The following is a 13,325-nucleotide window of genomic DNA, read 5'->3' on the forward strand; positions in this document are numbered from 1 at the left end:
AAACCATCATTAAATTTTATTATTTTGTCCCTACCTAGGAAAGAAGAGTCTTTTCTTCTCAAGGTATGCATTAAGGCCCTTCATTATCTTATCCAGAAGACTGTTAGAATCTTGCAGTTTCTCCAGCAGACCCGGGAATGCGGTGGCTGATAGGATCTACATCCAATGTGAAAATACAGATATGAAAAAATACCATGATACAACAAGTTATGAAGAACACAGCAGAATGAACATGTAGCATTTACACTGATTGGTAGGGGTGTAATGAGTAAGATCTCGCGATATTACAACATGACGACATTTCTCGTCGGAGTGGAAAGCGGTCTCGCGAAGGCCCTGCAAATCAGGTGCTGTAAGCATGTTGGTGCCATTTTCAGCACCATCATAGCTATTTACTTAAATTCACTGCACCGGTGAAGAAAACATTTAAAAAAGTTTTATGTTTGTTATTTATATTGTTTTATTAATATTCTATTTTATGTTCAATTGAGAAGTCAAATAGGAGAGAAGCCTGTCATTTGAGTTCAAAAATCGTCTTGTCTCATTCTCGTGAACCCATTATCGTGCCTTATCTTGTCTCCTGGGCTGAGTATATCGTTACATCCCTACTGATTGGTCTTCCAAACAATAAAAAGATATAATGAACGCATTAACCTGATAACATGTCAGAAGCATACAACATCCTTCCGTAATTTGAAGACAAAGAATAACATTCAGATTTAAGATATAAGATTAAGATATAAAAAATAGAAAATTCCTCAGATACATGTCATCTGTAGTGTTTTTGCAATAAGACAGAAGACAGGCAGCTTTTAACGAACATTAAAGTCATAGTTCTGATGTCCACAATACACTCCTGCAACCCAATACTTTCCTATAAGCATAATTTCCTATTCATGATATCTTTTTACCAAGCCTCCGTAGATTTGAGTGTTCAAGGATATTTAATAGCATTTTTCATACTTCCCTACAAACACAGTCCTCAAATTAGGGTAAGCTAACTGAAGATAGGGTTAGGATTAGAAAATGTATGGCTTTTTGGACATCCAAACCTGTTTTTATTTCCAACAACCTTTTGTGTCACCCTAAGTCCCTAATTCAGGGTTAGCCATCTGAAGCTAGGGTTAAGGTTAGAAAGGTTATGCTTTTTTTCCAGCATCTAAAGGTGTTTTTATGATAATTCAGGGTCCCTGTATGATGGGAAACCACAATTTAGCTTGATTTAAGATCACAGTCAGTACCCTGTGACCAGGCATTCAATGCAGGACTATTAGAAAGTAAGATGGGATTCCCCAAAGACCCTGCCGTTCATCACAGTACCTTAGGATCCTTCACACAGTGCCTCATGACATCCCTCCAGTGCTTATCCACAGTCTGAAACAAACGTCCTTCCTCAGGCATCTGCTGCATGATGTCTTCGGAGGAGAAGATTGGTTCCAGGTAGAGCCATTGTACTTGCACCTTCAGCCACTCGTCGATGGTCTCCTGGATATGAACCAGTCGCTCCTCCCATGCCTGAACCAGAACAGCCACACTTGTAGCAGAATACATTTGCCAACAAGCAAACAATTTTTTACTTGACGGGGCAAAAATACTTAGTAATAACTCAGTTACTGCTGAAGCACAAATTATCAATAAATATAGTTGCTACTTGAGATAAAAGATGCATCACAATTCAATAATGATGAACAAACATAAGATCAGTGTTTCACTTGTGTTGTTCATTACTTGTTCCTTCAGTAGTTCCTTCAGCAGTTTGCAAAGGTTTACAGAATTAACAGATATAAAACGTGTTACAATTCCATCCATCCATCCATTTTCCAAACCGCTTATCCTACTGGGTTGTGGGGAGTCCGGAGCCTATCCCGGAAGCAATGGGCACACTCACACACCATTCACTCACACATGCACTCCTATGGGCAAGTCCAATTAGCCTCAGCATATCTTTGGACTGTGGGGGGAAACCGGAGTACCCGGAGGAAACCCCCCGACGACATGGGGAGAACATGCAAACTCCACACGCATGTGACCCAGGCGGAGACTCAAACCTGGGTCCCAGAGGTGTGAGGCAACAGTGCTAACCACTGCACCACCATGCCGCCCCCGTGTTACAATTCATTAATGATTAATTAACATGAGATCAGTATGTAACTAAGACTTAGTTTGTGACTAATTAATACGTAAGTAATAGTATAATGCTATATTATTTGTGCCCCGTAAAATAAAGTGTTACTGTGTCATCTATAAATGCAGATTTTAGACCCCCAGATCTCCTTTTATCAAACACCGGTTCTAAATAACAGCTGTTTTAGGTACCTGCTGACTACTGAATTACTGTGAAAAGCTGCCTTTGTTCAGAATAATCTACACTACTTTGTCGCTGCTGTTGTGAACCAGCACTCAAGTCTTTCACTCATCTGTACTAATGACTAACTGTCCAGTGATGTGTCAAATAAAGTGGTTTGATTTGAATTATAACACAAGTCATCTTGCCTTAATCTCCTTCTCAAAGGGCTTAATGAACGGTGAGCCCCGCATAGTCTGAGTCTTGACAATCTGGTCATCGAGTGTGGTCTGTATCTCATCCACTGCTGTGAGGATGGACACACCAGACTCCCTGTATGGGTGGTGGTTGAATGAGACGGTGTCCCATGCCTCCACCATGGTATGCATAGCTTTCTCCAGGGAATACTCCTATACAACATGGGGATGGAGGAGAACAATCAGGACTTGAGGATGCTTGAGCCAACAATGGTGTTAAGCTTGACTATATGCAACTAAGCCTCTCAATTACACACTAAATTTGGCATGGATTTAAATCAGTGTTAATAGTCATGTCTGTGACCAGACAAAATACTGAATGTTGTATTAGAGAAAAGGGTTATTGGGAAAAAAACATGAAACTCATTAATATATCAATGAAAGCTACTTCAGACATCATTCAAAACATACACATGTATCCGTGGTTGTACTTTTCTACTAATCCTAAGGTCCTACAGGTATTAGCTTATGTTTGCTTTATTCTGAAACGCCTGCCAGAGACTGCAAGGCTGCAACCTGTGATGCTATGCTATGACTCACCAATTTTTAATCTACTGTAATCTGACTAAACTATTGTAGAAAACAGGGCAACAGTAAGAGGGTTGCTATGAAGGCATCATGATTTATGGTTTTTACAATGGCTTAATTCGACTGACAATTTTCAGCTTTGACCCTGCTAATTATTGACTGTGGCTATATCTGTGGCTCACTGATTGACGCCTGCAACAGTTTCCCATAATGCATGTGCATGATTGATGTGTGATCATCGTCCATATTTTTACCTTACTGGCAGCAGCGCTGATGGACTCAAATTTGTCCAAGACGGATGTGAGGCTCAGCCTCAGCACCTTTCTTAGAGTGGTTCCAGAATCAGGCTTCAGATCAAAACCAGCAATTTCTGACATCTGCTCCCAATGCCGAGCCCTGATTCCTGGGTTGCAGAGGATGGCTACTGTGGGAATATTCTCCTGTCAATAAAAAAAAGAACCAACGATGTCAGCACTTTGTTTTAGTGTAAACATAATATTAACAAATATTGAAAAACCTTATTGAAGAGATATTGATATAATTGTTATACATATCTCACAAGCTTAGGGGGAAAAAAATCTGAAATATATTCCAAGTGTACCTTGAACTCCTTGATCTGCTCTATGACAGAAGAACACAGGAGGGTGATGGGCTGATCCCGCTCGCTCTCATTAGCCTCTCCAGTCTGCTTTTTACCTCCAGTCACCTTCTCCCTTTCCTGCTCGGCTTTTTTGTACTTCTGCTGAAAGAACTTGAACATCTTGTAGATCTCCCGGAAGAAATCGTCCACTTCTGTCTCCATCGTCTCTCCATTCAAGTCTAAAAAGGACCCATCCATCCACCTGAACACACAGGAAGTACAATGCACGTGAATGATTCAGTGTGAGTCTAATATTACAGATCTATAAAAGTATTTGTGTTTAAGGTCCACAAAAGAATGACCAGGCAAAACTTCTGCACCAACACACCTTTTCTCTGTCTTCTGCCACTTCAACACTAGACTAAAGAGCTTTTGGTAAGACTCAAGGCTTTCTTTAATGTGCTCCACCTCTGGATACACTGTCTGGTCCCACTTGTAGAGTGCTTCCTCTTTATTGATAAAGACGATGAATTCCTCTGCGTCTTGGAGCCGTTTCTGCATGGTTCTCACATCATTCACGTACTGTGACAGTAGTGAAAAATTCAGGCCACTTGATTTCACACAGGAGCAAGATCCCACAAATGTGCAACTTATGCAAATGATACATGAAGGGTTAACAAATTGTCCTTACAAATGTGAAAGGAACAAGCATGACGTGACAAGGAAAACATTTGCTACCAAATTAGCTGGATTAAATGTAATCATATACTTACTTATGTATGTACACACACATACACACACATATTTCACTTATATTACATTGTTAACTAACATAGAATGGAGAGAAGGCACCCTGGGATATACCTGTTGCATCATGTCCAGCTCAGACCACTCGCTAATCTCCTCCATCCTGCGGCCGAGCTTCTCCAGGTCCAGCATGAGCTTTTCCCTCCGACCCACCAACTCCTGCTCACCCTTTCTCTTAGCCTTTTCCATGACCTGCAAAATTCATTCGTTCACTGTGCATTTGCCACTGTGCATGTAATCCAGTAACGCTTTTGAATAAGGGCACAAATCATATACTCAAGTAATGCTTAACAAATGATGACTTAATGCATGAAATAATGCAAGGTGTATCATGAATTACTGCTACGCACCATGGACTAAGGATGAGGTCACTGTGGCTTTATGTCATTACTTAACACTTACTAGGCCATCAGTTAAATAATGTTCATTCTTAGGTACTTCATGCATTAATTGATATGCCACCAAATTAGTTGAATACCATGTAATCATATACTTACTTACTTGAGTATATGACTTGTACCCTTATTATACCGGTGTGACCTGTAATTATTAGCTGATACTATGGAATTCCTTGCGATCATTTCCATGATATTCTTTGCACTGTTACTGTTTATTGTTATTGATTATTTATTGTTAATGTGTATTAATGTCTAAATGTTTTTACTGTCTAAATCTGTGTATTAAGCCATATCCATCCATCCATACATCCATCCATTTTCCAGGCCCCTATATTCAACAAATAACTATTTTTTGTGCATACAGTCATCATTATACAATACCTCATCATTGAGATCAAAAACTGGAATTATATTCTTTTGCCACATCAGTACTGTGGAGTTTAACGTGAGATCCTCAGTGTCAAATATGTAAATATCCAGTAGTGAGTTCAGTCGACGTTGTGTCTCCTGCAATAAGAAAAGAATTGATTTTTAACCTTCACTGGTCAAAACTGAGGAAAATGTTTATTACTAGTCCATCATTCTTTGCAAGTTGGTTTGCTCACACGTATTTTGCTGTTAAGCTCTCCTATCCCTTTGGTCTTGGTGTGCTCAATATAGGCAATCAACTCAATCATGTCCTCAGTTGTCTCTGGAACCTTGAGAGCTTTTTCTTTGATCGTTTCAAATTCCTTGCAAATTCTGCAGATGTGAAAAAAATTCTTTATGGAAAAATCCCTGTAAGCTGAGACCAGCGTCTGCCTGGTCAAATCTACTTACTGCTGGCTCTCCTGACGATGAATCGTAACAAGTTTCTCCAGCAAGGCCTGTGCAAAGCCTCTTGCTTTCCTAGCCAGGCCCTGCTTCAGCTCTTCACAGTCCAGGTGGACCATGGCGAAATGGGCCACCACAGGTAAGCTGACAATCTCTCGGGACAGTAGTCGGAACTCTTCCGCCAACTGAAACATACAAATACAGTATATTCTATTCTAATTTTACCCTTTTTATAATACTTGAAACCACATGTTTTAATGGGTTAATTTAAAATGGGTGCACTTTCTAACCTCAAGGTACTCCTCAAACGTATGGTTTACTTCCATGAATTTTTCCACTTTCATCTGAGCCGCCCCACTGACCAGCCAGTCATAGCTTTCTTCTATATATATATATATATATATAAAAAAAAGAAAACCAGCTTTAACTTGAATAGATTTTCAAATCTTATAGCTAAACAAAGTGTAACATCAACAGGCTTAGATACCACTATGGTAATATAGGAATGGCTTAAGCAAAGTTGCATTCAGTCATGAATGGTTTATCATAGTACATAATGAAAGGATGAAAGGGAGATTCACCATAGTTCTGGAAGTGTTTATATGGTTCTTCTAAGTTCTTCCGCACAGCACTCCTCAGAGTTGTCTCAGCCCATGTCAGAACATGATCTGCTAACCTACCATCAACAACTGAAGTATGGTTGTCCGCTAGCCAAGACTGCACAGTTTGGACTTTCTACACACAGAGAAAATTGAGATAATTTTGAAGCAAGTTGTTTAAAGTGGTATACTGCCCATCGTTAAGTTCACCAGCATTTCCTCACTTGCATGCTGCCAGTAATTCGGTTCATGATCTCCAACACGGTATCCTCAAGGTCCTGAAAACTAGGGTAGAACTCCATTTTCTCATCATCAAATGTTAGATCCATGTGGAACAGTAGCAGTTGGTGAGACCTGGATGGATGGAAGAGGCTGACATATTCCTCTACGTTCCTTTGCAACAGGATCTTCAACTGTAGAAACCAAGTAACATCTTTTACCACAGGATCAAATTATACTATATACTATACTATACTATACTACTGCCATTCACTGATCAACAAAAGCCCTTATAGCTGATTAACACTCCACAGACATGGATAACATTAAGACTCACATTAATAACAACAATTTGAACAGCAGATGAAAATTTTGAATCAACTGTTCATTGCAGACCAATATAACGTGCGACCTGAATATTTTTGCTGAATAACATCTTGCCAATGTTTTAATTACATATAGCTACAGTAATAAAGCTAAAAAATGTGTATAATGATTTGAGCAGTGAAAGACCATCACGCGAATGACAAAGCGATATTAAGGAATGAATCATCTCACCTGATTGGAGATTAATGTAGTGGCAGCATTGTAGAAAGAGTCCAGCTTTTTCATTTTGATGCCCTGCAGCTTGTCCGTACTTGTCAGTAAATGGATGACTTTTTGAAACCAGGTGTTCATGATCTTCTCCTCAGTCCGCTCACACTCCAAAATGACCTTGTTCTTCAGGCTCTTGCAGTCTACTGGTCCCGTGGACCTGCACACAACGCACAAACAACACAAGCAACTCAAAACTCTCTTTATGTTTATTTAATCTTATTTAGTCTTCTGCCTTTACAAACCATCAATTACAAAGGTACCGTCTTCTGTGGAAAGAAAAAATAATTATATTACCAGAATTTTAATATCTCTGATTATGGACTTTATAAAAATTCTTATTGTCAATAAATCTTTCATACAAAAAAATGGCAAAATTTGGTTGACTATCTTCCAGTAAGTCATATCCTTGGCATGTCCTTGAATCCAAACTACTTGGATCTCCGTACTATACTGCTACCTGTGACAAATTAGTGATCTAAACACAGATTTATCTCACGATTACTATATTCTAGTTTTATCTTGTGCCTATTTGCTCAGTAGCAGCAATAGTCCTAAAATCAAAATTCTTACTTTACCTGCAGTCAGAAAGGTCCACCAAGAGCACCTGAGAAAATGTCTTGTAGCAAGTATCTAAGATTGTCCTCATAACTGGGTGGAGGATGTGCAAATTCGCTTTAATCTCCTTGCGATGCTTCAAAAAGCTATCATGCCAAGGTGTGGAAAAATCCAGAAATCTGTAAAACATAATAAGCAAAAATATGAGGATACAAAACAAATTGCATTTTGTCTGTGTTGCACCACATGTACAGCACAGATTGCATAGGATGGTTTGTGCAGTTTGATGTTCAGCTTTTTGGTTATTGGCGAATACTGACTGCGTCGAGTTTTCCTTCTCAGAAGGTACGTCTGTCTCCTTGCTCTCTTGTTTCTGGAGGACTGTGTTCACTGGAAGGGGCATGCAGAATGAAAGCCCTGTCAGAAGCAATCTGACTACAAAGTCCCATGCAAATTAGCACGTTACTAAAAAGAGATAGATTTCATTCAAATTAATAAATGCAAGTTTTCATGCTCCAACTTGCCCCGTGTTAGAATTGAGGGGGATCTGTTTAAAAATATGCAGCTGAGGGTGGGAATCCCCTTAAAAAGACCTCCTTAAAAGACTCCGTGTCAACACCAGTGGACTACTTTTAACGTCGCTAAGACCACGCCCCCACCTCCCAAGACACAATTCAAACACTGGTTGTGCCCATACATTAACATCATACTATACAAACAATGGATGCTCCTGAACACTATAACTGACCATCTTCACAGCAAAAAGAAAGTGTAATGCGAGACAGAGTGGCTCATGGACTACTGGAGGCAGACCTGTGTGCTTGACCATGCACGTCAGATAGTCTTCGCTGACTTCCTTGCACAGCTCGTCGAGAAGCTGCACGCTTGGAGGACTCTGCCGCAGTTGTGGCGGCACGCGAGTCAGCATGGCGTCCAGCCACTGCTGCTGAATGGGCAAGTTGGGCCTGCTCTCCACACAACGCTTCAGAAACAGGAAGTTCATCTGCGGAGCAAATCAGAACCGCATAAGGGTTTGAGGAAAAATAATATCAACTTACCCAAATCAACCAGGCCTTAATTTACTAATCCATACAGTATAATGAATCTTGCTATGTAAAAGCAATGCACATTTCTTTTCATTTTTATTGTAACATCTCAAAAATGTTAATAAGCTAAAAATAGAAAACAGTGATTGGCTGCATACTCACTCTTCGTTTCCTGTTTTCACTGCACATCTAAAACATAATTAAAAAAACACATCTGTGATGTTTTTATTGGCATACCATGCTAAAGCATTTAGAAATGATCATGGCCCAGTCCAGACCATTACCAGTTAATTAATTGACTTACAGTACTAGGTAGTTCTGGCTCTGGTGTTGACTGAAGAGGGAGCGTTGAGCCTTGTGATTGCTGATAAGCTTGAATTGCATTGGACACCCTACAGGAGAAACAAACCACACTTGTGAAAAGTGTAACAACTAAAGTATATAAACCAGGGGTGGGCAATCCTATCAGCAAAGGGCCGGTGTGTATGCAGATTTTCGCTGCAACTCCATAATTAGGTTACTAATTAAAGGACCGATTGGCTGAAGAGTCCTCACACGTGGGTTTGAACAGCTGACCTAAAGGTTATCCCAAAAACCTGCATACACATTGGCCCAATGCAGATAAAACTGACCACCCCTGAGAAAAATCTATATATAAATCTTTGTATATTTGGATAGGATTACAGTACAATACAGCTGCAAGCATAATTATCTACGATTTAATAGTTGCCTATTAACATGAGTGGAAGTTAGTCCTGTAGACTAATGAGGTAAAATTTTAAAATTCTAATATTTATAATGTAATTATTCGTAAAATACAGGCAGGGCCAGTGTCAAATCCCAAAGCAGTACAAGATGCCATTTCAACAAAATAACCCAAAACGTACTTCAGAACTGTGGAAGAACTGCAGTATCAGTCAGGAGAGGAAAGTGAATATTTCAAACTAATGACCCGTCCTGGCACAAGCCCACAGATGGACCGGACAGACAAGTCGGAGCTAAGCAACCCAGAAGCTCCCTACATTTCTGGGAATTGCTGCAGACAAGCTGATAAGGCGTGTTGGGTGATTTCCTGCTAAAATCTGTTAAGGCAAATACCTCATGTATGCGATGATATTTTCAAGGCACATGGTGGCTATTTTGAGGACTCCAAAATTTAAAGTTTTCAATATTTTTATATATTATATGCCTTTCCCATTTACATAATACCTAGTTTCTAGGTTGTAGACTGGTGCTGTATATAGTATATACAATGCTCACAAAAAGTCTTGGGACGCTTGCTTAATTCATTAAAGAATATAGCATATTTATTGGTTGTATAAAAAAAATCATCACTAAATTTTTTTACAAAAATATATATCACATTATTAAAAAAACAGTAGTTATTATTATTATTATTATTATTATTATTATTATAGTTCTAAAAGAGTTATTTTGGGATTAAAAAGTTCATTGACAAGTTCACCGTTGGGTGCTTTTCATTTAGTAACGCCTTTGCAGTAACGTGAAACATTTATGTTTAGCATTCATTTGGGAGCCAATGACTACAACTGCAATTAATAGCAAAATGGAAAGAAAACTGAACGACGAGACTTGGAAATGTGTGTGCAGGTGATTTGTGCAGATGTATTAAACATTATTTGTCAATGAACTTCCGTTATGAAACCAATAAATTTGCAACATTTTTACAGAATTAAACAGGCGTTCCAACACTTTCTGTTAGCATTGTATAGTTGATATTGCAGTTGTATGGATGTTATGCTGAGATATCGTTTAATGTCGTGAAAATTGCACCGTTTCCCACATTATTCTGCGCGTCTGTTGCTGCTGCTGTCTGCTACGCCTGTGCTTCATTAGGGTTCTTTGGACATCGCTCATATAGTCCATCCCGGCATCGCCGCCAAGGGAATCCGGATGCGCTGCGGCCGCAGCTGTGACGCTTTGGATGGGGGGCAGGACGTTGTATCTCCGCTGTCCCTCCCTGATAAGAGGCTTCTGGTCCACTGTATAGGTAGGCATCTTGAATTCCAATGAAAATAAAAAGTTTTATCATATTTGGGTATTTAAACAACGTTTGAGTGGTGAGGTGAAACACCTATATATAATTCAAACTTTTCTTTCACGTTCTTTTTATGTTTAATGTCCTATCAACTATCGGCGTCTGCTATACTGGAATGAATGTAGATTCCACGAAACGCCTGTCATACTTCTTGTATCCTACAGAGAATAAAATGCCTCAATTAAATATTACATTAGCTAGCTTAGGGTTAGGCAGCTAGGAAGTAGAAGTGACAAAATGTAATAAACTAGCAAGTTCGAGACGACGCATGTTCTGTTAAGATGAAGCGGTTTCAAAGAAACGCAATAAGCTTAAGGTTTTAAATATACAGTTTCTAAGTACATCATTTCTAGGCACTTACTTCGAGTCTGCTGTCTGATTTTATTTACTACTGCCTTTCCCGTGCATTGCCAAGGCTGGTTGGCTTCACCCGGTGAAAATCAACAGTGGTGTTGCTATAACAACGACAAACAATGTTAAACCGGGGCATAGTTACAAACGCCGGCTTTTGCGCCCCCCCCCCCCCCATCTCCCCACCCGTCGTGCCTACTTATGTAAATGCGCTTGTTAACGTAGCTGTCAGTATTAACATATTAGAAATTATATTGCTGCAAAATCTACACAATAGCTTCATTAGCTTGTTTTGTGAACAGCGCGAATCTATAACTACGTGAGCATGTTAATGCGTGATAAGGTACAATCGATCCCAAATCCAAAAATATAATCCACAGCTTACTTGCTGTACGGAACCACTAGACTGTAAAAATTGTTGGAAAAGAGGGGAAAAAAATCTTCGAAATTGGAAGACGAGTTAATTGCAATTTTTATTTAGTTCTATTTACTTTTTTATACGGCACTGTCACATGTCTCTCTCCGCAAAAGGGACATATTTGGCCACATTCACATTGAGCAGCATTCCAGGAGTAACCCCAACAGAATGCTTTGACAGCGAAATTATGTAATCAAAAATAAAGATGAATGACCTAAGTGAAGCAGCAGTTTCAATAAAGAAGAAAAAAATCATGCTTTGTGTAGTAAGTGTTCGCTTGAATTTGCACAAACCATTCCACTGTATTTATCATACACCTTAAATTTACTCCTCTCTTTTGCGTGTGTATTTTATTCTCTCTGTTTGCATTATGTCCCAACTGTTAGTTGTCTGTTGTCATGGTGTCTCCAACAGTAGCAAGCTGCGCCAACTGAAATTTCGTCTGATCTTGGTTATGTGCCAATGAAAATTCTGAAATACTGATTTCGATTTAACATATGGACAAAAACTCACTGAAAAGTGAATAAATTGACAAATTACATAAATGCTAATACTGCCACCACAATCTCTCAAAATGTATCCAAAATGTTACATGATACATAAACCAACTTTGAGAGGGTTTGCTCTTTATGTTTGTCATTCAGGTACTGATCTCGAACTGTTACTTTATTACTAAAAAGGTCACCTAAAATGATTCATTTTACATATATTAAATATTAAATATACAGTCAAGATGGATGAATCTAAAATGTTAAATACTGATTTAAGAAAAACAGTTAACTGATATTCTGAAAGGAGAGCAGCATTAGCATTTTTCTATAGAAATGAATGAGCGGTCCCCACAGAGATATGATTACAGGTCTGTGTGTGCGTGTGTGTGAGTGAACATATCGTTCATGTGTTTGAATGGGTTTCTCCAAGCAGTTTGCCTATTAACATGAGTGGAAGTTAGTCCTGTAGACTAATGAGGTAAAAAAATTTAAATTGTATTATTTATAATATAAGTATTTGTAAAATACAGGCGGGGCCAGTGTCAAATCCCAGTGTAAAATAAGACCTCCCTGTCTTAGCTAAAAATTACCCATTGTGGCCCTTTCAAATCTGGCCTCCAAATCATACCCTGAATCTACTAAGTGAATTCTCTGCTGCCCCTTCACCACCTTAGCTACTGTGTTGTGAGTGTACTGGTGCAGAATGGCTGCTTTTGCATCATCCAGGTGGGGGCTACACAGTGGTGGTGGGTGAAGTGACTCCCCATTGGTTCTGTAAAGCACTTTGGCTGTCTTGAAAAGCTCTGTACCAACGTCACATTTATTCATTCATACCTCCTTTAATAAAATAAGGTAAAATTAAGTTTTAGGGTTACGTGAAACCTAGCATACAACACAGAGCATACTCAATCTACTTAGTAATGTGAGAGTAAATCAAAATGGAAAACTGGAAATAAATATGAAAATTATTATTGAAATTCTCAGATTAGATTCTGCAAGACCATGTTCCCCGTGGCCAGAAACACCCAATATTTATGCCCTGACAAAACATGGACAAGTGCTTGGATGCTGCAATCTTTGCTCTGTTTAGGTTTTTTTCTGAAACAAAATCATACTGACTGTTTGACATATTGTGTTTGCCTTTCCCTCCTGTCTCACCTACCAAGCATTAGATCTAAGCATATGACTCAATAAACTGATTCTTCTTCTCAGTATGCTTGCTGGATGTTTAAGAGCAGATCAAAAACTAAAGCAATTAAATTTAAAACTGGTCCAGGTAAGAAAATGCAGCTGAGGAAGAGAGGTGAGTGGGAAAAAAAAATC

The 13,325-nt window shown here is 39.0% G+C and overlaps 1 protein-coding gene across 2 annotated transcripts in view; it reads right to left on the bottom strand.

The window, feature by feature from the left end:
* Positions 1 to 11,206, bottom strand: part of dnah12 (dynein, axonemal, heavy chain 12) — a 43,508-nt gene extending 32,302 nt beyond the window's left edge. For both annotated transcript variants that reach the window (XM_049018238.1, XM_049018237.1), the window contains exons 1-21: positions 11,104 to 11,206; positions 10,488 to 10,702; positions 8,988 to 9,075; positions 8,846 to 8,872; positions 8,451 to 8,640; positions 7,958 to 8,027; positions 7,658 to 7,816; positions 7,044 to 7,239; positions 6,491 to 6,679; positions 6,249 to 6,402; positions 5,958 to 6,049; positions 5,674 to 5,852; positions 5,460 to 5,595; positions 5,236 to 5,361; positions 4,514 to 4,648; positions 4,038 to 4,231; positions 3,671 to 3,911; positions 3,324 to 3,509; positions 2,494 to 2,694; positions 1,321 to 1,515; positions 35 to 156 (exon numbers count right to left, since the gene is read on the bottom strand). In XM_049018238.1, coding sequence (XP_048874195.1) covers positions 35 to 156; positions 1,321 to 1,515; positions 2,494 to 2,694; positions 3,324 to 3,509; positions 3,671 to 3,911; positions 4,038 to 4,231; positions 4,514 to 4,648; positions 5,236 to 5,361; positions 5,460 to 5,595; positions 5,674 to 5,852; positions 5,958 to 6,049; positions 6,249 to 6,402; positions 6,491 to 6,679; positions 7,044 to 7,239; positions 7,658 to 7,816; positions 7,958 to 8,027; positions 8,451 to 8,640; positions 8,846 to 8,872; positions 8,988 to 9,075; positions 10,488 to 10,702 — 3,095 coding nt within the window. In that variant the 5' untranslated portion in view covers positions 11,104 to 11,206. The remainder of the gene's footprint in view (positions 1 to 34; positions 157 to 1,320; positions 1,516 to 2,493; positions 2,695 to 3,323; positions 3,510 to 3,670; positions 3,912 to 4,037; positions 4,232 to 4,513; positions 4,649 to 5,235; positions 5,362 to 5,459; positions 5,596 to 5,673; positions 5,853 to 5,957; positions 6,050 to 6,248; positions 6,403 to 6,490; positions 6,680 to 7,043; positions 7,240 to 7,657; positions 7,817 to 7,957; positions 8,028 to 8,450; positions 8,641 to 8,845; positions 8,873 to 8,987; positions 9,076 to 10,487; positions 10,703 to 11,103) is intronic.
* Positions 11,207 to 13,325: the final 2,119 nt, after the last annotated feature.

This window comes from Brienomyrus brachyistius, chromosome 6 (genome assembly GCF_023856365.1).
Source record: "Brienomyrus brachyistius isolate T26 chromosome 6, BBRACH_0.4, whole genome shotgun sequence".
NCBI lineage: Eukaryota > Metazoa > Chordata > Actinopteri > Osteoglossiformes > Mormyridae > Brienomyrus > Brienomyrus brachyistius.